Here is a 27,382-nt window from a genome sequence, read left to right as displayed (position 1 = left end):
ATGATCGATAATAATTTATGAAATTGAGTGCTGCCTGGCTCTCAATGCTTCTCTTGACTATGCATCGTGAAACGCAGCTCTGCGCAAACTGGAGATGCTAAAGGTGTGGGAAAAAATGTGGTTAATGACTTACAGCTTGGTAATGACTTATAGCTAATGACTTACAACTTGCAAGCCTAAACCATCAAGTTGGTTAATCGGTTGACCCAGATAATCGGGTTAATTTACGCCCCGCTTCAGCTAACCATGGCTTAGCGTGCAGAGGCCAGGCAGCCTGGAAGCCCGAGGTTTTCCTTTGCCGTTCAAAATCCGGCCACCTTTTTGCTGGAAACTGATCTGGGCGTAACGAGGGGAAGGGCACGTACGTCTTGCCTTCCTCGCCGCCCACACTTGCCCCCCGAGAGAACCCCCTTCGTTGACCCGCGGAGGAGGCTTCGTCTCCGACTGCCGCCAGAGGGCCCTGGGTGGCGCCCGGGAAGAAGCCCGGCTTTCCGTCTCTCTCTCGTTCCGCGGCTCGGGGTGTCACGCGTTGAGCTTCCTGGGTGACTCGGAGGCAGCAGAGGCGCCGTGGACCCGGCCAGGAGAACCGCCCCGCCGCGGCTCCTCCCCGCCAGCCGCCGGGAAACCTTCCTCGCAGCCGGCTTGGCCCGGCCCAGGTGGGGACCTGTCGCGGATCTGTGCAGGCAGCGCTTCCGGGATGCGAAGGGTGACTCCCGCCTGCAGCGCTGCGCTGATCCCCTGTGCCTGGCTGACAAGTGATGTAAGGACGGGGCGAAGAGGGAGCTGCGCCCGCTATTAAACATCTAAACAGCCCCCGCAGCCTCGGTCATCCGGTCCTTTTTGGACGTGCACAGCGTCAAAGCTACCCTCCGTCAATGCCAATTAGAGCAGTAGCTTCATCAGGCTGACAGGAGAGGAGGAGTGCGCTGGTGATGTTACCTCGTTTGGTAATGAGACGTCTGCAAGAAAACCACCAAGCTCAGAGGAGGAAGAGTGTGCAAGCTTTGGAGTTCTACAGAGCCCTTTGGCTGGATTCTGCCCGATAAAGTGTTCTGCAGAATTCAAAAGCCTGCAAATTGCTCCTGAAGGTTGAGTTGATCAGTAAAAGATACTGTTCCTATTCCTCCCCCCTCAAATTATATTTTTCAATTTTTTTTAGCCTCAGTTTGAAGCCTTGACTTTTAGCCTTCCTTCTGTTCCGTGTTAATTGAGGTACAGAATTGACTTTGTCTGAGTTTTATTGTCTCCTGGTAAGTGAAAACAGGCTTTAAAATGGTCATTTACAGTATAGTAGCAATAAGCTGGATTTAATGCTGTTTAATTAAGAACCAAGTACATTAATATATAGTTAGTACCATTCCAACAATAGTACACACTGTATTTTGATTTGGATTAAGGTAGCTAATGTAATGTATGAAAAAAAAAGATACGGTGACTGTAAAGCAGTGTTTCCCAAACTTGACAATTTTAAGGCATGAGGACTTCAACTCCCAGAATTCCACAGCCAGCAACGCTGGCTGTGGAATTCTGGGAGTTGAAGTCCACATGCCTTAAAATTGTCAAGTTTGGGAAACACTGCTGTAAAGGATTCTAAACTGAAGCTGAGTCAGCATTGTGCAGCTTCCAAAAAGGCAGATGTAGTTTTAGAGTTCATTTGTTTAGATGTCAAATCAAGCCACAGGTTCATCTGACTCTCCTTTGTTGACCTTCCTGGATTTTGTTTGGCCAGCTACTGGCTGCACTTAAAATGGATATTAAAAAGATTGGAATGGGGTCAGAGGTAGCAATGGAGCTGGGCAGAGATATAGAAAACATGCCCTACTTTATTATTTATTAAGCAATTTATATAACTGCCCATCAAACAAATTCCAGACGGTGTAGAGTACACAGAGCTAAAAACCTTGGCATGTTGACAGCCTGGAGCAGAAACAGATTGGAGGTGGCGTAATGTTTACGCAGAACCAACCGTGTTTTAACCCCGCATGTTCTGTAAATTTGGCCCTGTGGATAGTTTAGAGATAAGGACAAAAAAGTCTATAAAAGTCCAGGATGCTAGAACTGCCATCTTTTCCTTTTTGTGTCTGCGGTGGGATGGTATTACACTTATATTTGAAGGTTTGACTTTTCTCTTAAAAACTGGAAAATTCAGGTTGTTTTAATTCTGAATTTCAAAAGGGACCTGGGTCTTTTGCAACCTGCAATCTTATCTTGTTGCCGAGCATTTGATCACCTCAAATAAGATAAGATAACCTTTACTGTCATTTTGTTTTTACTGTGGGCACAATGGCACACATCAAAAAAGTGAAATTTAGTTGCCTGCTCTCAAAGTGAAACACGTAGTAGAATTTTCTGTTTTGTTTATTTTCCTGAAGCTCCTCAATCTCTCCACTTTTATGTGTGGAATTAAATTTCAGGTTTTGGAAGCAGAGGTAGTCCTCGACTTACAACTATTCGTTTAGCGACCATTTGAAGCGACCACAGCACTGAAGAAGTGACTTGCAACCAGTCCTCATACTTGCAACTGTTGCAGCATTCCCACAATCACTTGGTCAAAATTCAGGCAGTTGGCAACCAGCGTGCATTTATGACTGTTGCAGAATCTTGGGAGAGGAGGATCACGTGGTCATCATTTGCAGCCTTCTTAGCTGGCTTTTAACAAGCAAAGTCAATGGGGGGGGGGAGATGAACTTGTTTAACAACTGCATGATTCCCTTAACAACTGGAGTGATTCGCTTAACGACTGTGGCCCAAAAACATTGCAGAATTGGGCTCGACTCACTTAACAACCAATTTGCTTAATCGAAATTGTGGTCTCAGTTGTGGTTGTAAGTCAAGAACTACCTGCAGCCTGAAAAGATGAATTCTAGAACGAATTTGATGCAGGGAGGGCTGTTGTTCCAGATGCCCTGTGGCCTCCAAGGTGGAACGGCCTCCTTGTATTGGAGACTTCTCGACCAGAGGGACATGCAAGAGAACTACGAGACTCTTATCTCTCTGGGTAAGGATCAATTTCTCTGGGTTAATATGTAAAGCTAAGGAACAGCTCTACAGCAGAGGCCCCCAACCTTTTGGGCACGGTTCTGTGGAGAAAGATTTTTCTGCGGACCAGAGGGGGTGAGGTTCCACGTGCTGCCTGCATCCAGCGGATGGGGCTTCACTGATCTGCGCGGACCGATTGCTGGTATGCCGTGGCTCGGTGCCAGTCCACGGGCCGGGGGATCCCTGTTCTACAGGATCAAACCCCAAATCCAGAGAGCCTGACTTGCTGTCCTCAATTGCTTCTGGAAAACTCACAAGCAAGAAATCACGGTGTTGTTTTTCTCCATCATTTGGTGTTTGGAAGGTATACACAATATTTGAATGTTTATTTATTTATTTATTTAATTTTATTTATATGCCTCCCAATCCCAAAGGACTCAGGGCGGCATACAAAATTAAAACAATCATCTAAGAATAAAACAATAAAATAATACAATCATACCGCAAGTCCGATCATATTCCCCCCCCCCGGGGACATCAGCCCCAGGCCTGCCAGAACAGGAGAGTTTTAACGGCTTTCTTAAAGGCCGGCAGGGTGGGAGTTGTTCGAACCTCGGGGGGAAGTTGATTCCACCAGGTCGGAGCCACCACAGAAAAGGCCCTTCCCCGAGGGCCCGCCAGCCGACATTGTCTGGCCGACGGGACCTGAAGGAGGCCCAATCTATGGGACCTCACCGGTCTCTGGGAACTGTGCGGCAGTATGCGGTCCTGTAAGTAACGTGAAGGTTTGAATGTGAAGGTTTGACTTAGGTGTCATGGTTTACAGACCTCTCTTCCGTGTATTTTTCTCATCTCCCTGTAGAACAGCTCGCTCTCTGCATTTGGAGCAAGGCTGATCACAATTATAAAGTTACTTAGCCTTCGCCAATTGAGGTCCACCCCAGGGTGCTGAACACCAAGTGGTTGTTGTCCAGAGTGGTCACAATATAATTTAGCCAAATGCAGGGACCCAGCTGCATCAGTGGCCCATTGCATCCAGATGGTGCCAGCCAATCTGCCCAAGGTCTTAATGGGGTCTGTCACACTTTTTTCTTGTTAGCAGAAGAGATGGCAATCACCCTGCCCCGAATCACTGCACTAGCTGAGCCCCACCGGAGAGGGTTGCCGTCAGGTAAGACAAGTGGATTTTATGATCCTGCACCCCGAACAAAAGTAATTTTCTGTGCCTCAGGTGCAATTATCAACAACTGCTCTATTCTCCACTTCTGCATAAAGCTTATGTGAATAGACTTAGGTGTGTGTATATGTGAAACTGAGATAATAACAAGAAAGAAGAAATTAAAATATTGGCCTGCTATATTTGGCCCAAGATAATCAATCTCCTCAGTCATGCATTCCTTGCCAAAAATATATTTTTTTTCACTTTTCAACCCAGTATTTAAATATAAAAAGTGTACTGGATCAAGCCAAAGAGCTCTCTTGGCACACGTCCTGTTTCCCAGAATAGCCAAGAAGATAATATTAAAACATGTAGTTCTCAAGAATGGGCAATCAGGAATCGAGAACTTCTGTGGTAGGATATGCAGCTGTCTAAATTTCCACCTCTGATTCCTGCTTTCCAGCAATTGTGTTTTAGACACATCCTACCTTTTTGAATATTTGAGATGATTTATGACAAGGTGAACTAGTAGCCTTGGGCTGAATTAGGCCCCTGACTTCCTCCAGTCCCCATTTAGAATATTTTAAGTTGATTGCCATCACTATAGCTACGGCAGTGGGTATCATAGTTCAACTATGTCCTTCTCTGAGTTAACAAAGCCAATTTCTGTATATATGTGCTGGAATGCAGTCTGGTGTCCCTGGAGGCGAAAAGGCAGCATAGTTTGGAATGTCTGGTGAGCAGAAAGAGGATGAAGGCAGACCCTCCCTATCAGCATACAGAATATATACCTTTAGTTGTGCAGGTAGTTGTTTGAGTCTGACAAGGGCGAACAAAATAAACTACTCAGCTGTTGCAGCATCCCCATGGTCAAATCTAGATGCTTGACAACTGGCTTGTATTTATGACGGTCGCAGTGTCCCAGGGTCATGTGATCCCCTTTTGTGACCTGACAAGCAAAGTCATTGGGGAAGTCAGGTTCCCTTAACAACCGTGGCACTAGCTTAACAACGGTAGTGATTCACTTAACAACTGTAGCAAGAAAGGTCGTCAAATGGGGCAAAACTCACTTAACAAATGTTTCACTTAGCAACAGAAATTTTGAGCTCCATTGTGGCCATACGTCGAAGACGACCTGAATTAAAGCTTTTCCTTGCCAGCAGGATTTCCACTTTCTAAATCTGATCTGCTCTCCTGGATGGATCGAGAAGATTCATGGATTCCAGAACTTCAGGCATGTGAGGAAAGGACAATACCAACTCAGATAAATCCAGGTGAGAATTGTGGTTTGTTTATTTTTAAATATACAGGTAGTCCATGGCTTACAGCTGGTTGCTTAGCAATTATTCAGAGTTATGATCTACCTGAAAAGGAGGACTTATGACCTGGATCTAGAGTTCCAATGGTCAGATCACGTCCTATGGTCACATGATTGTACTTTGGGCAATCAACAAAATGGTTGCCTTTACGGCTGTTTGGAGTTACGTGACCACATTTTACAACGGTTTTGCTGAAAACCAGCACTTCTGGTTTTCAGGAAAACCATAACAAACAATGGATTCACACTGGTTCATTTAATGACCGCTGCACAAATCATCATGACATATGACTATAATGGGCAGGCTCCATTGCAGTCAAATGATGAAGACTACCTGCATGGGATGGAGTTCCACTTGTAAGGGGAAGGTTTTGTTTGTCACCATCCATGCTGGATTCTGGCACAGAAGCCCTGAATAGTGTGATAGAGCAGCTATTCATATTACGATTAACTTCATGTCTTCTCAGCAGGATGTTAGGAAAAAACAACTATATAAATTGAATGACTTCAACAATAGAGTAGGCTTTTGTCTAGCTAGCGCATTAGTTTTCATCACCTATTAAAATACCAAAGCTATCCAATTAGACCAGGGGTGTCAAACTGCCGGCCTCTCGGCCGGTTGCATCATGTGGACGCTGCGCCCACCACAGTTCCGTTAATGGGGAAAAAATAAGTCGCGACACGTCACATGATGCGGTGAGTTTAACACCCGTGAATTAGGCAGTGCATTAGAGAAACAGAATTCATCAAGATTAATAAAAATGTTTTCAAAGTTATGAGCAAGCTTATTCTTCAGAGCTTGTTTTCTGATAAGTGAAAGAAGTGCCATAGAAAAATACCAAATTTTCAGTCTCCAAATCAACAACATGATCCCATACAGGTGGTCCTCAACTTACAACAGTTCATTTAGTGACCGTTCAAAGTTACAATGGCACTGAAAAAGTGACTTATGGCCGTTTTTCAGAGTTACGACCTTTGCAGCATCCCCATGATCACGTGATCAAAATTCAGATGCTTGGCAGCTGGTTCACATTTATGACCGTTGCAGCGTCCTGGGGTCATGTGACCCCCTTTTGGGACCTCACAAGCAAAATCAATGAGGAGGCCAGATTCACTTAACAACTGAGTGACTAACTTATCAACTGCAGTGATTCACTCAACAAGCTGAGGCAAGAAGGTTGTAAAATAGGGCAAAACTCATTTAACAATTGTCTCACTTAGCAACAGAAATTTGGGGCTCAATTCTGGTCATAAGTCAAGGACTACCTGTACCGGTCAGTTTTAGCAGATTTTGCCTGTATGTCAGAAAGGCAGCAACAGGAATATTTTATCTCAAGTTTGCTCATATATACTACCAAAGATAGGCTCTTTAATCAAGAGTGTGTCTTGCAAACCAAGACAATTGTTGCCAACATGTTACCAACTTAGCGTAGGCTTTGCTGATACACATAGAACGTAAGGTGGAAATATAAAATGTTTAATGCAAATACATGTTGAAATAAGGTTATACCAACCTTCTATTTAATGGCTTCTGAGTAAGGATGGCTTTCAAGTCATCTCTGCAATATTTATCTCCTCAGGGGAAGGACTGAGAGGAAGGAATGAACCTGTTCCTCCGGAAGTAATTCCTAGCAAAACAAATCTACAAAAGGGAGATGTCCTAGAGAGGAATCCAATGGAGGCCGAGAACCAACCATCAGGGTCTGAGCCGAGGGGCTCCCTAACCGAAGGAAAGGAGCAGCAAGACAAACCCCTCCCACAGACCATGGTTGCTTCCGATTCTCAGGTGTCCCTTAGAAAACCACCAGCACATGGCAAGAACCACCAATGCACAGAGTGTGGCAAAAGCTTCAGCCAGAAGTCCAATCTTCTCCGGCACAGGAAGCTGCATCTGGACAAAAGACCCCACAAGTGTGACCAGTGTGATAAAAGTTTCTCTGAGGCTGAGGCCCTGGCCATGCACCAGAAAGGCCACGCAAATGACAAACCGTACAAGTGTGAGGAATGTGGGAAAAGCTTCAGCTGGACCTCGCACCTGGAACGGCACCGGCGGATCCACACTGGAGAGAAACCCTTCCAATGCAAGGAGTGTGGGAAGGCCTTCAGTGTTGGATCACACCTGGAGAGGCATCGGCGTATCCACACCGGGGAGAAGCCGTATCAGTGCAAAGAGTGTGGGAAGAGTTTCAGTGTTAGCTCCACCCTGGTCCAGCACCAGAGGATTCACGCCAACGACAAGCCCTACCAGTGTGAGGACTGTGGGAAGGGCTTTGCACTTGGGGCCAACTTGGTGGCTCACCAGAGAAAACATCTGGGACAGAAGCCCTACGAGTGCCCCGATTGCGGGAAAAGTTTCAGCTTCACCTCTCACCTAGAGAGACACCAGCGGATCCACACGGGAGAGAGGCCTTACGAATGCCCCGACTGTGGGAAGCGTTTCAGCCGCAGTTCTCACCTTTACAGGCACCAGAGAATCCACACAGGGGAGAAGCCACACCAGTGTACAGATTGTGGCAAAAGCTACTACCTCAGTGCAGCCACCCTCCACCACTTCCAGGAATCTCCAGCCAGGAGCAGGGACCCCACCAAATGCACCGAATGTAACCGGAAGAGGGTGGTCCTGCAGCCTCCTCCACTTCCTCCCTCCCTGCCAATGTCTACTGAGAAGCCCTTTAAATGCTCCGACTGCGGGAAAGGATTTGGCCAGAGTTCGTCCCTGGTGAAGCACCAGCGGATCCACACTGGAGAGAAGCCATATCAGTGTCTGGAGTGTGGGAAGAACTTCAGCTGGTGCTCGGCCCTGATCAAGCACAAGCGGACCCACACAGGAGAGAGGCCCTTTCAGTGTGGAGACTGTGGGAAAACATTCAGCATCAGCTCCCATTTGGAAAGGCACCAGTGTGTGCATGCTCCCGACCGGCCCCACAAGTGTGCCGAATGTGGGAAAACCTACAGGGAACTGGCCTCCTTAGTCAAGCACCAGAAATCTCACGTGCCTGGGAGCAAGCGTTATCGGTGCCCTGACTGTGGGAAAAGTTTCAGCTGGAGCTCCCACCTGGAAAGACACCAGCGGATCCACACGGGGGAGAAGCCCTACCAGTGTAGTGACTGTGGGAAGTGCTTCAGCGTCAGTTCCCACCTGGACCGCCACCGGAGAATCCACACAGGAGAGAAACCCTACCACTGCGGTGAATGTGGGAAGAGCTTCAGCGTCAGCTCCACGCTCTTGCAGCACCAACGGACACACTCGAGTGGAAAGCCTCACAAGTGCAAGGAGTGTGGGAAGCGATTTGTGGCCGGGGCACAACTGCTCACGCACCAGCGGGCTCACCGGGGCGAGAAACCCTACGACTGCACCGTCTGCGGAAAGAGCTTTGGCTTCGTCTCCCACCTGGAGCGGCACCTGAGGGTCCACACGGGCGAGAAGCCCTACCCGTGCTCCGAGTGTGGGAAGTGTTTCAGCCGCAGCTCGCACCGCAACCGCCATCAGCACACTCATGCGGCAGAGGGGCTCCCCAAAGGACAACCTGAAGGCCAGAAGGACACCTCTGTTTCAACCGAGACTAAGCACCCCAAAGAGCTGCTTCCTGTTGTTCCTGACCCTCCTCTTTCTCTCATGCCCTCCTGGTGGAACGAGGGGGACAGGAATCGCATCCCCACAGCTGCTTCCACTTGGCCTGAGGCCCCACCGCCTTTCCAGGGCTTCATCCCCAATGCTGTCTCAGCTGGAGGACTGCGGAGCTGGGGTGGGAAGGGATTTTTACCTCCAGATCCATGGAGGTCAGGGGAAAACAGCTGTAGATGGGCATCCCCTTACCCGCAAGAGGGATGGCCGCCACCTCCCCCAACATCCTAGCAGCTCAAGACAATTTTGTGGGGTGGATGGGCTGGAAGAAGCAATGATCTTCCCTCCTCACTCGACAAATTGGGCAGAGTGCTAATTTTGTCCCATGGGAGCCAAGGATTGCTAGTCTGTACTGGTTGGAATGGAAACCTACATGTAGTTGCTATCCTAAAAGAGAATTTATGTTTATATTTATGTTCTTCTGAGGGAGGTTTACACGGGCCTGGAGCTTTTGATATGAGGCATCCTCAAGAGTTGCAATAATCCCTGGATCTTCTCCCTTCTGAAGTGGTAGAATACTGTTGTTAGAGTCTTTGGTGCTCTCTGAACTTAGTCCTTGCTTATGGACCTTTCCTAACTCAACCAGATAACTTCATCGATGATAGTTGGACAGTGAAAGGTCTGCAAACAAACATCACCTGTGATGTTACCTATGTTTTTTTTAACCTAGTTGGGTAATGAAATGTCTGCAAGCAAACACCCAAGCTCGGAGAACACCAAGAACTCCACAATTCAATCCAGAGCTACAGATAGGCCCTTCTGTTGAGAGAGTACTGCTGCTTTTACTGATGATTTGAACTGGCTTATTACCATAATTTGGTGGGGGAAAGTTTAAGGCAGCAGCCAGCTGACAAAAGCTATAAGCTCCTTCTTTACCTAAAGAATATGATTAAGGGGAAGCATACCAGAAATAGGGAGCTGGTGCTGTACATGAGGACCCATTTATTTACAGGCAAGATGTCTCAGCTACCTTGTTAAGGCATCCAAAGTTTACCTGGCGTTGCACCACAATCTGAAGAAGCTGCAGAAAACACACCTGAAGCATTTAGCCTGCCTCAAGTTGGAGAGCTTTGAGACTCAGTATCCTCTTTCTGGTAGCATCTTATTGCAAGGCAAGGAAGGAAATCTGAAACCAGATTCCTCTTCTGCATGGCAGCATTTGTGCTGCATGCAGATTGTCCCAAAGTTGATCTCTAGGTGGGGAGATCCCAAGTTGCCGCTGAGAATCAACTCAAGCCGGCTATACTGACAAGTCCCTATCAATCCTGACTGATTACTATGCTGGCTGAGGCTCGGGGAGGTTTGGCCTAAGACAAAGGTACCGAGCTTGGACAAGATAATTTATTCTAGATCAATAAGGGGAGCCCATAATGATGTTTCAAATCCCATAAAGTATTGCTATCATCAAGAATGATGGAAAATGGTGCTTGCAAGGTAGTCCAAGCAGGAAGCATGCCTGAATGAACTGATTCCACTTTATTGTAAGGTTACATTAATGCAGACATGTCAAACACAAGGCCCGGGGGCCAGATGCGGCCCACGAAGTGGTTTCATGTGGCCTGCGAAGTCATCCTGGAAACAGTGAGGGAATGGCCCCTGCTGCCTTGGCCCTGGCCCAGGCCAGCCAGGAGGGAGCCAATGTACAATTTTGTGGTGGCCATCTATGCTGAAACGCATTCAGTCTTAGTTCCACAAGGCTGTCTAGAAACAGCGAGGAACCAGCCCCGCCCCCTGGGTCCATGCTGGGGAGGTGTCACCCTTTGTGAGGAATGAAAAAATGGACCATGCTTTGGCGCTTGCCCTGGTCTGACCCCCTTCTGCCAGAGACCCTCAGATCTGTCCCACTCCTGCCCAGGCCCCCACAGGCACCCTTGACGCGAACGATGTAGACCTGGCCATGCCCACCCAGTAGGCCACACCCACTCCAGCCACGCCCACCCAGTAGGCCACACCCACCCTGGCCACACCCACACACCCGAGGGCAACCGCAATGCTGATGCGGCCCTCAATGAAATTGAGTTTGACACCCTTGCATTAATGGAATCATACAAGTCTGAAAGTATATTTCTCTCCTGCATTTACCTCTCAAGGACTTAGGGAGGGTCCCTTCTGCGGTATTTGCCATGCCCACTTTCCTTTTGCAGGCTACACTGTCTGGGGTTGCAGTACCCCAGACAGACCTGCTCCGCAGTTTGGGGGTCCTTATGGATTCATAGCATCTGCTCAAAGAACAAGTGGCAGCTGTGGCTAAGAGGGCCATTGTATACCTTCAGATGGTGCACCATAAGAAATAAGATAACATTTATTGTTATTTATTTACTGTGGGCACAACGGCACACATCAAAAATGAAATTTGGTTGCCCGCTCTCAAGGTGAAACACATACATGACACACACCTAAACATACTATATACAACATATGTATAGACCCACATCCCTACATATACAGAACAAATAAATATTAAATACTGTCCATCCTGAATGCATAACGGAAGGAGGAAGCTTGAGAGTTCACAAGGCCCTGCTCACAGTACCTCATGTCCTTATAACTTCTGTTTAGACTACTGTAACACACTCTATATGGGGCTGCTCCTGAAGATCACTCAGAAACTTTAACTGGTGCAGAATGCGGCTGTATGGGTAGTAAATGATGCCAGATATGTAGCACACATTATACCACTTCTGCGTGAGCTGCATTGGTTGCCGGTGTTTCTGGGTTCACGTTCCAGTGATTAGCTTTAAAAGCCTGTATGGCTTGTACTAGGGTACCTGAGGTATCACCTTTTCCCAACAGTCTCTACCTATCGAACCAGGTTGAGCAGCATGCAACAGATCCTGTCAGCCACAGCTGATGGGGACTAGAAGATGGAGTTTTTCTTCAGTGGCCCCTGATCTATGGACCATCTTCCCTTCAGAGATTAAAATGGCCCCAACCCTGTTAGCCTTTCATAGGCCCTAAAATCCTGGCTATGTTCCTGAGCCTGGGGCACCAAATGTATTAAGAGCCTATAGCTAATTGGCCAAGTGTCTTGGCTGCTATATGTATTTATTTTGGATGTTTCTATTGTTTTTTTAAATGTTTTTAGTATTTTGATTGTAATATATTTTTTTGAACTGTAAGCCACCCAGAATCATTGACTGAGATGGGTAGTTAAAGAAATGGAATGAATGAATGGATGGATTTTAATTGAGAGGAGAGCAGTGGAATCAAGCATAAGAACTGTTGCTACAAATATCAATTCTGCTTCTCTAATTTCCAACACAGAATAATATTTTAGAGCAAGGCTTTTCAACCAGTGGTACGGGTATCACCTGTGGTACATTGGCACCTGGCAGGTGGTACGCGACCATCTTAGACAAGTGGTAGCGGGAGAGGGGAATGAGCTGAACCGGTGGCAGCACTGCACAAGCCTGAGCGAGAGATGGCTGGAGTTGCAGGCCTGTCAGGGCTCAGCAGAAGCGCCAGGATCAGTGCCGCTTTCCAGCTGATCGGCGCTTCTTTGGGGCTGTCAGGGCTCAGTGGAAGTGCCAGGATCAGCGCCAGGCTCCAGCTGGAGCTCGGCGCTGATCCTGGTGCTTCTGCTGAGCCCTGAAGAAGCACCAATCAGCTGGAAAGCAGCACTGATCCTGGCACTTCTACTGAGACCAGAAGAAGCACTAATCAGCTGGAATATTGCAGCATCTCCAGGGTCTTGTGATTTACATTCAGATGCTTGGCAACTGATTCATATTTATGACGGTCACAGTGTCCCAGGGTCATGTGAAGTGACCAAAACCTGCTGCAACCACCCAGCAGTCGGGGGGAACAAAAACCAAACACCCCCACCCCACCTCCGCTGCCAATCATCAACAGAAATGCTTACAACAATGGAAACCTCGGACAGGAAGAAGAATGCCGCCGGGTGGGCAGGCAGGTATCTTGCTCGGCTGTGATTTGGGGGGCACTTTTTTCAATGCCATTGTAACTTTGAACAGTCACTAAGCGAACTTTTGTAAGTCGAGGACTACCTGTACTTTATCACTTTTTTCCCTTTTTTTTTTTGGTCAAGTTTTTGACAGCTTGCTAGGCGACTAGTGGTACTCGGATGTTGCCATATTCTAAAAAAAGGTTGAAAAGCCCTGTTTTAGAGGGCTCAGAAGTCAACTTAAAATTTATGAATTTTGCATGGCATTGCAAAGAAATTTCATCTGCAGGTCTACTGATGCTTATTTGTCATTAAAGTCTGTGAAACTCACATTTATTTTGTAAGTATGTTTTGTTTTAAGCATACAGCACTCATTTGGAGAAAACTGCTATCACCAGATAAAAGTAGAAAGTTGGAATTTATTTTTGCACCCAAGTGATTTAAATTCAAATCCTACTTCAACAGCAGAATCATCAGATGATTATTGTTTGTTAACTGTCTTTTAGCCTCGGTTCCCCATCTGTAAAATGGAAATTAAAGCTTCCTATTCTGAAGACTTACCGTTTTTAAAAAACTATTTTCTTTTGCCCAATCCAAAGTCTGACGCTACTTTCTCACAATCCTTTATTTGAATTATAAACAAAATATAATTGTATTCAAATAACAGGAATTCCCCAACCAATCATATAATAATGGCCTGATATATCATGCTAAGTCAGGGAGTGGGTTCCTACAACACCTTGAGCTATCCAATTCCATTTTAGTCAGATGTGTTGTGTGAACCTGCCAATCAATCCAATCCACTTGGTTGGGATATTCTTTGGTTTATCCAGCAGTTCCTAATAGTCACTGTATTCCCCACCTTCTAACATGAGGCTGAAACAATAATATGACAAACATATGTGAACTGCAGAATTCACTGCAAGAGATTTATTTGATGAATTTGGAACTTCAAAATTCACATCAGATAAAAAAGATATAACTATGTGCATGCCTGCAGCAGAGACATCACAAAATAATAAATTCACCATCTGGGATTGGAATTCAGTTAAAAGACTTGTATAAAAATAACTTAATTATACTCTAATATCAACTATTGTTGAAGCTTGTGGACCACAATAAAGAATGAAACTACAATTGGAGTTAAAGGTATCAGTGGTTTAATGTGTTTCTTTTAGTTACTTTGCCTTAACTCAGTATTTTTACCTCATGCCTTCCAGATGTGTTGGATCTCTAATCCCAAAAATGTGATCTTAACTTTGGAATTATGGTCATTGACACAACCTCCTGGAGAGTTCCAGGTTGAGAAAAGCTGATGTATCCAAATTTGATTTTTTTTTCCTATTACTTGTTTTTATCTCCAGACTGGTAAAAGGCTTCACTTGCTGCACAGATAATGGTCGAGGTATCGTTGAACTATTCCTTCACAAAGATGAAGGGTTAGGGTTTTCAAACTGGTTTTTTTTTGGGGGGGGGCGCTAAGGGGGGTCTTTTCTTGCGTGATAGTACTGTAGCCTAAGCAGAAAGATGATGGACTGAGAAGCGATTGAAGTGAAAATAATCGAGTCTACTTTTCCTTCTTTGTTTTAAACATATTCGTATTAAACACGCCATGTTAGTCGATGAAAAAAAAATCAAGAGTTTATGCCTTTTACTAAAAAATTGTTAATCGGAAAGATAGTATTCCTGAGTGCTTCCTCTCTTTTTTCTAATTCTAGGAAAGCCTAGATTAGACCATAATAAATGCTTTACTTTTTAAAATCCCTCAACATTATTTTTCTTCCCAACCCTGAGTAAGTAAGCGTATTATTTCCTAACGCTTCGCGTCTCTGTCTAATCGACTAATAAACTAGAAGAAAGGCAGGGTACTCAGCCCTGAATTGAAACCGAGTTTCTCAGAAAGTTGGGGGGGGGGGGGAGAGAGAGAAAGGTTGCTGGAAGCTGATTGGTTACAATCAAATCGGACCTGAGTGGAACCCACAGGTAGCGGTAATAGAATGAATGCACCTGAGTGGTGTATAAATGTTCGAGCTGTTAGCAACGCTGGTTGCTGGTCGGATCTCTCTGCGTTAGGAGGATGGAAGGGAAGCGAGTGGAAGAGGTGGGGCCAAGGCCGGTGGAAAGTGCAATGACTTTGAAAGAAGATTTGCGGGTAGAATTGGGTGAGAGAGATGTCTAAGAGCTGTTGGTTTGTTTTTTTAAATGGATAAAAGGGAGACCCTCATTTGCAGTGAAACGAATGAAATATGACTTAAAGCTTAACTTCTAGAAAATAGATTTAAAATACAAGCAGGTGAGGAATTATGTTAGGAACTGGGTATGGTTTATTTGTAGATAGGTAAGGGCAATTTGGGGTGGCTTTGTAGTGAGGGAGGAACTCTGCACATGAGCAAATAATCTGAGGGACAAGTTTTATAATTAGGGGGGGGAGAGTAGGGTGAAGTTACTTTGTAAATGCTGATTCTCAACTTGCCTGTTTGTATACAGTTTTGGTCTTCCTCAACTGGATGTGCTCCTGATTTGTTTATATTCTGCACATTTAGCTTTAAACCCTGAAATTGTGCCCCTGTTATTTTAATCTTATAGCTGCAAAGACAGGATGGGGAAAGAAACGCTGGCAGCAAAGTGTTTTATGGCTGTGTTCACACAACACTCTGAAGCAGAAATTATCCAATCTCATTTTGGTGATACAGGACACAAAAATGAAATTGGATAACTCTAGCTGTGTTATTAGTAACTTCCATAGGTTGTATGAACCTGGAAAGCTGAGCTAATTGAGTTAGCCAGAGTTGAGCATATCCTGATATTTCCCGGGTGTATACAGAAAAGCTAAACACATTCAGCCTGACCTTATCCAAAACAAAGCCCCATGGTAAGCTCAGAAACGGTTGTCCTCAGCTGTGGTTCAGAAAGACCATGAATCAAGTTTCCCATTAAGAAAATCCACAGTTGACTTTCCACTTAGCAAATGGGGGGGAGGGCTCATGAATAAAAGTAATTTATAATATTCTACTGAAACTTGGTAAAAGAAAACTGGTTCCAGTAAAATGAGAACAAATGTCTTTTTAAACTGTTTGTTAAAGGCAGTAACCATCAAGAAGTATTGAATGAGGCGGCCCAACAAAGCCAGCTACATCTCCCTTCCCTCTTCTTAGGAGCATCACCAGTGAAAGCTACCCCTGATATGCAGCCAAGCAGTTGCCAGTGGGACCCAGAAGCCATGCATGGTAAGTGACAAGATGCCACTGAACAATAAGTTGGAAGTCTGAGCTGTGTCCATCCTGACTCTTTCTTAGTCTGTTATCTAGTCTGATATCCTAGTCCAGTGGCGGCGAACCTATGGCACGCACGCCACCACTGCCAGCAGCTTGCACAGGTCCATTAGGCTACCACCGCTGCCCAGAGCAGCAGCCCCACGAGGCACAAAGGAGGCGAAGCAGCCAGCTAGCAAGATTGAGTAGAGGTGATATAGCATGCCCACACCCGGCAAGCCAAAGGCCACCCCGAGCAGGGAAAGCCGGATCCTCGTCAGTGTCATGGCCCCCCAGTCCCAACTAGGATTGTGTGCCTCCCCCCATCTATGCTGGGCCTTCTGTCCATCGTCCCACCCGCCAGAGACCCGCTGGATCTCCCCCAACCCTGCCCTGCCCCCGCAGGCATCCCCTTCATGAGCAACATCGAGGTGGCCATGCTCACTCCAGCCATGCCCACCCAATCTGCCATGAGAACTGCAGCCATGCCCACCCAGTGGGCCACGCCCCCATTCCCCCCCTGAGGGCACCACAATGCTTTTTTAAAAAATTTTATTAATTATTCAAAATTAAAAACACATTGAACATAGATATGATGTCACTGGTTCCATACATCTTCCAACATTTTACAATAGTATTAGTACTCATATAGACATATAGTTCTTGAACTCTGCTCACTATTTATAATATACTATTAACACTTTTTCCCTTATTTCTATATGTCTGTTTTAAATATACATTTGTCTATAATCTATATTTTATTCTAGCACTATACATTTATCTTGGTTACCCTCTTATTGTCTATCCAATCATAAAATTGTTCCCAGATTTTATAGTACTTGGTTTCACTTTTGTCCTTGACTTCCCATGTAAATCTATCCATTTCAGCGCAATTGAAAATTTTCAATAATATTTCCTCTTCGGTTGGAGTATCTTTCTCTTTCCATTTTTGAGTGAAGGCGATTCGTGCCGCTGTTACTATATGCAGTAGTAAATAATTTGTGTCTTTCTTATATTTTCTTTCTATAATTCCCAATAAGAAAAATTCCAGTTTGGCTTCTATATCTATTTGAAAAATTTCTTCCAACCACTTCTTTAATAAGTTCCAAAATTTTTGTGCCTTTGGGCATTGCCACCACATGTGGTAGTAATTCCCAACGGTCTCTTCACACTTCCAGCAAATCGAGGATTTCCCCTTGTTCATTTGTGCTAGTCTTGTGGGAAGGAGGTGCCACCTATAAAACATCTTATAGAGGTTTTCCTTATAGGAGGTTGCTAGAGTAATTTTTAGATTTTTTTCCCATAAACTTTGCCAAATATCCAAATCAATATTGTGTCCAAAATATTTACACCAAATTATCATCATTTCTTTCACCTGTTCCTCAATCATATCTTGCTCTAATAAATATCGATATAATTTACTTATGGTCTTGCCTTCCCTGCTAAATAAGATTTTATCTAATTCTGAAGAGTCTTGCTTTATACCCTGTTCCTTTTTGTCTTTATTAAATTTGGATTGAATTTGAAGATACGCCCACCATTCCAGATCAATTCCTTCTTCCTTTAAGGTATTTCTCGCTTTTAATTCTCCTTTCTCATTCAAAATATCTTTATAGCTGACAGCACCCCCACGTTTTATCAAATTTGGATGTGTATACATTTCTAATACAGACACCCAGTTGGGGATTGTCCTATAATTATTTCTTTTTTTTTTCAGATATCCAATAATGTTCTCCTAATATAATGCTTCCAGAAGTGTTGCTGGCCTAAATGTCTTTCTTCCCACAAAGTAACATGCCACCCTGTTTGTAGGTCATGACCTTCTAGTGCTAATAATCTTGTATTTTTGCTTAGCCAGACCAACGCCGCTGCCTGATAATACTTTGTCCAGTCTGGTAGGCCAAATCCTCCTCTTTCTCTAGCATCTTGTAATAGTTTTAATCTGATTCTCGGTTGTTTCCCTTGCCATATGAATTTTGAAATAAGTCTATCCAAATTTGTAAAAAAATCCTTTTTGAGCCAAATTGGTATGCATTGAAATAGAAACAACATTTTCGGAAGAACATTCATTTTAATGGTGGCTATCCTACCCATTAAAGATAACTGTAGTTTCCCCCAATTTCCCAAATCAGACCTAATTTGCACCATTAATTTATCATAATTGTCTTCTTTCAGAGTGATGCATCTCGCTGTCAATTGGATTCCCAAATATCTTATTTTTTTCGTAATCTGCATATTTATCCTTCTGAGGGCACCACAATGCTGATGCAGCCCTGGCACTCTGCAATAAATAAGTGGGTTTTGGGTTGCAGTTTGGGCACTCTGTCTCTAAAAGGTTCGCCATCACTGTCCTAGTCTCACCTGGGACAATGGTAATCCAATGCATTGGAAGGAAGCATCAGATTTAGGATGTGTGCTTTTCCTAGAAAACATAAACCTTTGTGTAGAATGATTGTACAGAGTACAGAGTGATTATACAAAGATTATATGAGCATACAATCTACACAATATATATAATCAATAATATAAATTTTAATTAATATATATATAATAGCAATAGCACTTAGACTTAAATACTTCTCCATAGTGCTTTACAGCCCTCTCTAAGTAGTTACAGAGTCAGCATATTGCCCTAGAAATCTGGGTCCTCATTTTACTGACTTGAGAAGGCTGAGTCAACCATGAGCCAGTAAGAATCAAACTGCTGGAAGTAAGCAGAAATAGCCTGCAGATGTGATGATTGAAATAAATCAGAATCTTTCTGGATTAAACAAAAAAAAAATCTTGGCTCCCTAGCATTGTAGGGACCGGGCAGTAATAGGCTAAGTCAGGGCTTTTCAACCAGTGGTACGGTTACCACCTGTGGTACATTGGCACCTGGCAAGTGGTATGCGACCATCCTAGAAAAGTGGTAGTGGGGGAGGGGAATGAGCTGAACAGGTGGCAGCACCGCACAAGCCTGAGCGAGAGATGGCTGGAGCTGCAGGGCTGTCAGGGCTCAGCAGAAGCGCCAGGATCAGTGCTGCTTTCCAGCTGATCGGTGCTTCTTTGGAGCTGTCAGGGCTCAGTGGAAGCGCCAGGATCAGCGCCAGGCTCCAGCTGGAGCTCAGCGCTGATCCTGGTGCTTCTGCTGAGCCCAGAAGAAGTTGGAATGTTGCAGCATCTCCAGGGTCTTGTGATTTACATTCAGATGCTTGGCAACTGATTCATATTTATGATGGTCAGTGTCCCAGGGTCATGTGAAGTGACAAAAACCTGCTGCAACCACCCAGCAGGCGGGGAGAGAATAAAAACCAAACACCCCCTACCCCACCCCGCTGCCAATCCTCAACAGAAATGCTCACAACAATGAAAATCTCAGACAGGAGGAAGAGCGCGGCCTGGCAGGCAGGCAGGTGTCTTGCTCGGCTGTGGCTTGGGGAGCACTTTTTTCAGTGCCATTATAACTTCGAACAGACAATAAGCAAACTGTTGTAAGTTGAGGACTACCTGTACTTTATCACTTTTTCCCTTTTTTTATCATCAAGTTTTTGACACCTTGCTAGGCGACTGGTGGTACTTGGAGGTTGCCATATCCTAAAAGTGGTACAATGGGTGAAAAGGTTAAAAAGCCCTAGGCTAAGTCACCAAAAGTGTGGAATTTTCTTTTTCTTTTCCTTCTTAGAATGATCATACTTACATGTCTTATCTTATGCAGATGCTATTCAGAAGAATCAAGAAGCTCTGCAAATGGTGTTGACCAACCAGGATATGTTAAAGAATCTTGTGGATCAGGTCCAGAACACCATGTCTTCTATTGAGGATCGAATCCAAGCTATTGAACAAGAAATGAGCATCTTTGCTCAGTTCAACAAAGAAATCAATCAACTTGGAGATGAAACTAACTTCAGTGAGATTGTTTTTTACCCATAAAGTCCAATTACCATCCCAGCCTCCTTTCACTGATCTGACTTTAACATGTATACTGTGCAACAGAAACAATTGTGATATTTGACTTGTATAAATATAAATGCTGTTGTTCCTAGAACCTGTTTAACAACTCTGTTTTCAGTTGGCTTACAGAGAATTATTCTCTCCTGAATCAAAATGTGATTTATCCTAAGATATAATTAGCCTTGGTCTATCTCACTGTTTCTGAACTTCAGCCACTTTTAAATACTGTATGTAGATTTCAACTCCTAGAATTCTCCCAGTGTAAGAGTTGAAATCCATGCATTCTAATGTTTCTGAGGTTGAGAAACATTAACAAGTTACCTAAAGAACCCTCTTGCTGTCAGGATATCTTGCCTATTATATATAGTTAATAATCCTCAGCTATCTGAATGTTTGTTCTGAAGGAGGCCTAAACTATTTCCTCTTCTGAAAAATGGCTTTAAAAATGCTATGCAAGAATCTTTTCTTTTCCTCAGGTGGCATAAAAACATTTTTAACATCTGGAAAATTGGTCAGATATGAGCCAAATGAAAAATTCAGAACTGCCTTTTATTCTGTCCCCATTTCAGCCATGCTAGCTCACATACATAGCACCATTAGTTAATTCTAGTGTTAATTTTGGGGGAAACCTTCCGTGATCAGATTTCAGCTGTGAAACAATATTGATGTTGAACTCTGGTGGTGAGTGACATTCTGTGGTAGTACCATATGATAGCTCTTTTTTGCCACATCCCCAGATTGCTTTACTTGGTGTAAAGCAGGGGTTCTCAACCTTGGCAACTTTAAGACTTGTGGATTTCAACTCCCAGAATTCCTCAGCTAGCAAAGCTGGCTGAGGAATTCTGGGAGTTGAAGTCCACAAGTCTTAAAGTTGCCAAGGTTGAGAACCTCTGGTAAAGTCTTGTGAAGGGCAGCCTCCTGTTGAAAAATATGCTCTAAATGAACACTGGATTAAATGTGTGCTGTCAGAGGTGATGGTTCCAACTTATGGGTAGTTCCGTGAATGTACTTTGACATTAAACACAATGGAATGACATTTATGGTGTAAGTAATATTGCTGCCATTGATTTGGAAAAATTTTCTTTCAGAGGTATTGGTCCAAACTCTTTAAAAAGCCCCCTTTCCCAACAATATTTTTCCTAATCCAAATAAGAAAGAAAAGGCAATACCCACCACATCTGTTTCTGTCTGTATTCTATTGGAAGAGTGGGGGCTGGATCAAAGCAAATATTCTTTCCAAAGATTTAGTTCCAGTAGGACTGGCCTAAAAACCAAATTGTCCATATCCAGTCCCTGTTGATTTAATAAAACTGCCAGTTCTGGGTTTGAGGTTTGATCTAATATTTTTCCCATGTCAGAAAAAACAGCTGGAAAATCTGTCTGGGTTGGAAATATCATATTTGATAAAAGTTGATGGACATATGGGCTCTCAGGTTATCTTCAGGTTTTAGTTTTCAGGGATGATTGTTCTTTTCATGATGTCCACCTCCAAACTCGAAGGTAAATTGAATTGCTCCTACTCTCATTGCAACATACTGGGAAAAACTGCCTTTCTAGGAGTTACAAAAAATTCCTCCGAGATGACATAAAATAATTGCTTGCTGGAATGACAGCTGTGTTCCCACTGTGGGTTGCAGCAGGATTCTCCATTCTCTTCTGCCTCTTCTGCTCTTTCATTCTCAAACATTCAGGGAGCATTCTTAAGTTACTGAATGCGCTCATTTTTCAGCCATGCTAGCTCACATACATACAGTAGCACCATAAATTCTAGGGCTAATTTGGGGAAAATGCTCCCTTGATCAGATTTCAACTGTGAACAATATTGATGTTGAATTCTGGTGGTGGGTTTGATGTAATCCTAAAGAAAAGGGGGGTGGACGGAGCAGAAATTGCTTATTTGTTGTAGGTGGCTTGGAGTCACTAGTTAGGAGGCTAATATTGTTTAATATTTCATTTTCATGTATTTGGGATTACCGTTGTCTATATACCTCCGCTGAGATACGCTTGAGAGGGCTTAGAAATTTAACCAAAGAAAAAAAGTACTGATATTACCTAGTTTGGGTAATGAAACATCTGCAAGAAAGCAACCAAGCTCAGACAGCACTCATTTCAACCCTAAACTACAAATATTCTCCTTTATTAAAAGAAACAAGCCTGTTTTGTAAAAGTGGCGAGAGGCGTCACTATAATTTCGAAGCCATCTCGCCCGTGCGCAGACCCCTCCTCCACCCCTAGGCGCCGGACCTGAAAGGCGCCTCCGATCTTAAACCCCGCTCCTCGCCATTGGCCGGACTAAGTTCCGCGTCCGAAGCGTTCTGTCTCGAGTCGGCGGCGCGTCCCTTCGGAAAGCGTTCCGTCGAAGAAAAGCCCGAGGAGAAGCCGAAAAGGGCGCCCCGCTGGCGCTGTTGGGGACGCAGTCTGGTAACTCCTGTTTCGCATCGCTTATCTTGACAGATAGGATGACAGGCTCAATTGTGCTTCGCTTTCCTCCTTACTTCGCTTTCACTCCCTAGCCTGCGGGCTTTGTTACTCTGGATATGAGCGGTTCCATCAGCTAAAGAAGGGGGAAAATCGGGTCTCTGTCGAAGAAGAGTTGAATAAAGAGGCGGGGGGCAATCGTTTCCCTCCCAAAGTTCTTGAAAGCAGCGCAATTTACCCCCCCCCCACCCCATTTCATTTGGCTAGAGAGAGACGCCGTCCTTTCTCCAGGCGAAATCGGTGTTTTAGGATTTGGTTTCGTCGAGTTCCTAATGGGCGTACCTATTCCTAGTAAAATGGCGTCGATGAGCCCCCATAGATATGCACGACCTTTAGCAGACAACCCAAATTTCTGAATTTATTAACACGGGATGTATTTTCTTACCCACTTTGGATGGGGACGCTCGTTGGAGGAACTACTAAAGAAATGAGAGGCAGGGCCTGCATTCACACATGCCTGAGTTAGATTCCCCAAGAAACGCAAGAAATCACTGCAACATTTGTTCTTTGTAAGAGATTTCACAAACAGATTTTCAGCCGGCAGGAGGAGGTTTTCTTTTTGGTTAAATCCTCTTTTGGCTGATAACAAGGGGCGGTGTGTGTTTTGGAGAGTGGATCAGTTTCGTTTTCCTTTTCCGTTTCATCATTCTGGTGAGGTTTGGGAAATGGTCTGCCTATCAGCTGCCTGAAGTGGTCTCAAGAGGAGGAGAATTATCCTCCTTTATTCCGAATTTCTGTGGACGCCTAGTGCATTGTGTAGAGAGCAAAGACTGAGAGGGTTGCAGATCTGGTGCCTTTTTGCCATCATCTTGGCCAAGTCATTCAAGGCAGCAAGGGGTGGCCAGGTTAGGGAAGGCTGTTCTGCAACATGGAGGCCAAAGGTGAGTTGAGTTTTTATTGGTTCCTTCCCTTTGCTCATCAAAATTGAAAACTACCCTGGTGATTTGCAGATTAAATTACTATTGCAAGTTTTGTCTGATTACGTATCGTATCATCTGCTCCTAGCAGTCACATAGATTTTCTCTGTGATGATTTACCCCTCCTGACTTGTTCTCCCAACTGTACACTCATTGCCACCGTTAAGTTAGTTGCTGGTCTTCCTCTTGGCTTCCTTCCACTTTCCCAGCATTGGAAGTTTTTCTAGAGGGTTGAGTCTTCACATCATGTGTCCAAAGAGGATAATTTCAGCCTGGTCATTTTGTGTCTCAAATGAGAACTCTGGGATGATTGTTGGATGATCCATTGGTTGGTTTTCCTGGCTATCCAGGAGTTTTCTCCAACATAAAGTTCAAAGGCATCAATATTCTTCCTATTGTGCTTCTTAAAAGTCCCAACTTTAGCTTCTATAGAGTGTCACAGGGAATACCATGGCTCGAATTATTCTGATTGACAGAATAACAGTTGGAAGGGACCTTATACCATTTCAGACACATGGTTGTCCAATCTCTTCTTAAAGACTCTAGTAATGGAGCACTCACAATTTCTGGAGGCAAGCCGTTCCATTGATTAATTGTTCTGTCATAAAATTTCTCTTTAGTTCTAGGTTGCTTCTCTCCTTGATTAATTTCCATCCATTGCTTTTTGTCCTGCCTTCAGGTGCTTTAGAGAATAGGTTGACCCTCTCTTCTTTGTGGTAGCCCCTGAGATATTGGAACATGGCTAACATGTCACCCCATAGTCTTTTTCATTAGACTAGACATATCCAATTCCTGTAATTGTTCTTCATATGTTTTAGCTTCCAGTCCCCTAATCGTCTTTGTTGTTGTTCTCTGCCCTGTTCCTAGATTCTCAACATCTTTTTTATATCGTGGCAAGCAAAGTATAATCTTAGAAATCTTCTTTAATGGCATTTTACTGGGCTGTAAGAGATCCCTAGTAGCATTAGAGCAGTGCCTTCTTCTCCCCACCCTATGTATGGCCTACACCAGGGTAGGCAACCTTGGCTCTTTTATGACTCGTGGACTTCAACTCCCAGAATTCCTGAGCCAGCCATGCTGAGGGGAAAGGGAGAGGTTTCCAAGCTGAGCCATGCTGGCTCAGGAATTCTGGGAGTTGAAGTCCACAAGTCATAAAAGAGCCAAGGTTGCCTACACCTTTCATATTTGGGAAAGAATTTGGAGAAATTGTTTCATATCCTTGGAAACAATGCTGTGCCAACACTCCATTGTCCTCTCTCTGCCCCTCTTTTAATAACAGTGGCTGCAGATGGAGTGCTCTTGTGGTTTTGAATGGTATTCCTGCTACTGTTACTGGCATTGTTGTAGTGACCTATGAAATCTCACAACTTCAATAACTTTTTCTGGCTATACAGGTAGTTCTTACGTTGGTGCTTAAAATGGCACTGAACAAGTGGGGGTCGAACAACCATTTCATGGGGATTGCCAAACAACGCAGTCCGCCATTTTTTCCCCCCTTTTCCTTAGCTGTGCTACTCCCTTTTATTCTATTGGCTTTTGAAAGCCAATAGAATAGACTCTCTTGAATAGAGTCTAATTCTATTGGCTTTCCAAAGCCAATAGGAATTGTCCAGGCTGTCTCTGCCCTGCTGAGCCCACCAAAAGTCCCATTCTGCAAACGGTGCTGCACCAGTTGAGTAGTCCTCGACTTACGACCCATTGAGTAGTCCTCGACTTATGACCGGTTGGGGCTCATGGCATTAAAAAGGTTGAGAACCACTGATTTAGAGGCTTTGGCAGTACCGTGGCAGTTTTGGCAATATGTTTGGTGCTGTTTGTGGCTTAGGAGTCCCTAATTCCAAACTGTTTTTTTTCCTTGACAGCTCTTGCCATTATGAAAGAGGAGAACGATCTCCCTCAGCCATTTCTGCTTGATGAAGAAGGTAATGAGCTCAAACTGGTTTGTAGATCTTCCTACCTGAAGAAGCTCTGGGGGCTCCGTTACAAAAATCAGTGTTATGATTATGCCACCGTCTTATGGCATAAGATAAAGAGCGGCATCAAAAATAATGTGTTCTGCTCCTCCCACCAGTACACAATAACTCTGCCTCCCATCAAAAGGCTCACCTGGGCTTTCATCCTGGTTGTTTTGGTTGTTTTGTTATTTTGTTATTATCAACAATGTATCCATTTGGGTACAATGTGCCCCCCCAGCATTGTCCATGCTAAAGGAGATAACACAGAAGCAGTCCCTAAAAATCTCACTGTGCCAATCCTGCTGGAAGCCAAGAAATCCGAACCATTTTGTGAAGCTGTGGATAATTGCTTCGACAAAGCGATCAAGGAATTCATGTCGGAGCCACGGATTCTACAGGAAAATGCCAAGATGATCCTCGAGTGTAATGGAACAAGGAAAGAGTTCGTGTCTGGAAAAGGAGAAAACCATATCGAGGTGTTCTGGGTGGACGGCCAAACACATTATCAGGTCAGAGAAACCAATTCACAAGTCTATGTGGCAAGGCTGGGGCGCCAGCATTTACCACTCAGCCTTGGCAGCCTCTTGAATGTCAACCAACAGCTGGCCTCCCGCGAAGGATCAGAGGAGCTGAGGCGGTGCCTAAATAAGACCATAGAGGTATTTCCCAAGGAACCACAAGCTGTGCAGAACGATGCCGTGTTGGAGGTCTCATGCGGAGGGAGCAATGTCACCTTCCGTTCGCAAGCTGGGAAGAACGAAATCAACGTATACGAAGATCATGGGAAGATTGTATTTAACGTAAAAAGCAGAGGATGGGCTTGGTGGGCCAGACAATTTGTAAGGCACTAAGTTAAGGAACGATATCGGAGAAGCCAGTGTGGGTGGAAGCTTGGTGATTCTGCTGTAGGGACAAATGATTTACAGCAAGTAGCCCTTGACTTACAATCACAATTGCTGTCGCTCAGCAAGGCAGTTGTTAAATTGAGTTTTGACCCATTTTACGATCTTCCTTGTGTTAATTGCTAAGTGAATCACTTGCAGTTGTCAAGTTTGTATCACGGTTAAGTGAGTCACTTCCCCATTGACTTTGCTTGTCAAAAGGTCGCAAAATGGGGATCACGTGACCTTGGGACATCACAACCTGTCATAAATGCATGTCGGTTGCCAAGCGTCCAAATTTGGATCACATGACCCTGGGGCTGCTGCAATGGCTGTGTGAAAAACAGTCATAAGTAACTTTTTTCAGTGCCTCTGCAACTTCAAATGGTCACTAAACGAGTGGCTGTAAATCGAGGACTACCTGTATTGCAAGCAGAAACGTCTCCTCACTGTACCTTCCCACATGCATGAGTACTGGGATCCTACCAGTGTACTGAGCCTATCAATCATTTTGTTGCTGATAGATTATTGCTTGTTTTACATAATCAGGACGTTTGATCAGTTCATAATTGCAGAATTTCTTCTCTAAGTAAACAGCCATAGATAAATCATAACTCCATATATAAAAAGTAACTAATGGTCAAAATCATGCAGGGCAATCGCTTTATCTCCAATCCAGGAATCCATCAATGCTGTATTTTCCATATTGTATTCTTCTGTTCTCTTTTTGATTATTGCTTAAATAAAGTTTTAAATTGTTACTGGGTGTCCTGTTCCTTCTATGATATCCTAGTCCAGGGCTAGGCAACCTTGGCTCTTTTATGACTCGTGGACTTCAACTCCCAGAATTCCTGAGCCAGCCATGCTGAGGAGAAAGGGAGAGATTTCCAAGCTGAGCCACGCTGGCTCAGGAATTCTGGGAGTTGAAGTCCACGAGTCATAAAAGAGCCAAGATTGCCTACCCCTGTCCTAGGCTTCTAAA

The 27,382-nt window shown here is 44.4% G+C and overlaps 2 protein-coding genes across 17 annotated transcripts; both read left to right on the top strand.

Annotated features, from left to right (window-relative positions):
• Positions 1-10,672, top strand: LOC120316028 (zinc finger protein 345-like). 15 transcript variants are annotated; one of them, XM_039361147.1, is made up of 6 exons: positions 1-656; positions 1,160-1,250; positions 2,415-2,998; positions 4,079-4,150; positions 5,299-5,412; positions 7,037-10,672. In XM_039361147.1, the coding sequence occupies exons 3-6, from the start codon at positions 2,857-2,859 to the stop codon at positions 9,310-9,312; spliced, it is 2,604 nt and encodes an 867-aa protein (XP_039217081.1). In that variant the 5' UTR covers positions 1-656; positions 1,160-1,250; positions 2,415-2,856; the 3' UTR covers positions 9,313-10,672. The 15 variants fall into 15 exon arrangements, with proteins under 15 accessions (XP_039217081.1, XP_039217080.1, XP_039217088.1 ...); XM_039361146.1 differs by having other exon boundaries at positions 1-760; XM_039361154.1 differs by lacking the exon at positions 1,160-1,250 and having other exon boundaries at positions 2,902-2,998; positions 4,082-4,150.
• An 11,714-nt stretch (positions 10,673-22,386) lies between these two features.
• Positions 22,387-27,161, top strand: LOC120316029. 2 transcript variants are annotated; one of them, XM_039361158.1, is made up of 2 exons: positions 22,387-22,590; positions 25,427-27,161. In XM_039361158.1, exon 2 carries the CDS (start codon positions 25,438-25,440, stop codon positions 26,368-26,370), a length of 933 nt encoding a protein of 310 aa, XP_039217092.1. In that variant the 5' UTR covers positions 22,387-22,590; positions 25,427-25,437; the 3' UTR covers positions 26,371-27,161. The 2 variants fall into 2 exon arrangements, with proteins under 2 accessions (XP_039217092.1, XP_039217091.1); XM_039361157.1 differs by lacking the exon at positions 22,387-22,590 and adding an exon at positions 22,922-23,528.
• The last annotated feature ends 221 nt before the right edge of the window (positions 27,162-27,382 follow it).

The sequence above is a fragment of the Crotalus tigris genome, unplaced genomic scaffold (genome assembly GCF_016545835.1).
Source record: "Crotalus tigris isolate CLP2741 ecotype Arizona unplaced genomic scaffold, ASM1654583v1 scf7180000019205.210441, whole genome shotgun sequence".
Classification (NCBI taxonomy): Eukaryota; Metazoa; Chordata; class Lepidosauria; order Squamata; family Viperidae; genus Crotalus; species Crotalus tigris.
The sequence above is the reverse complement of the archived record's forward strand: the minus strand, read 5'-3'. Positions and strand labels throughout refer to the sequence as shown.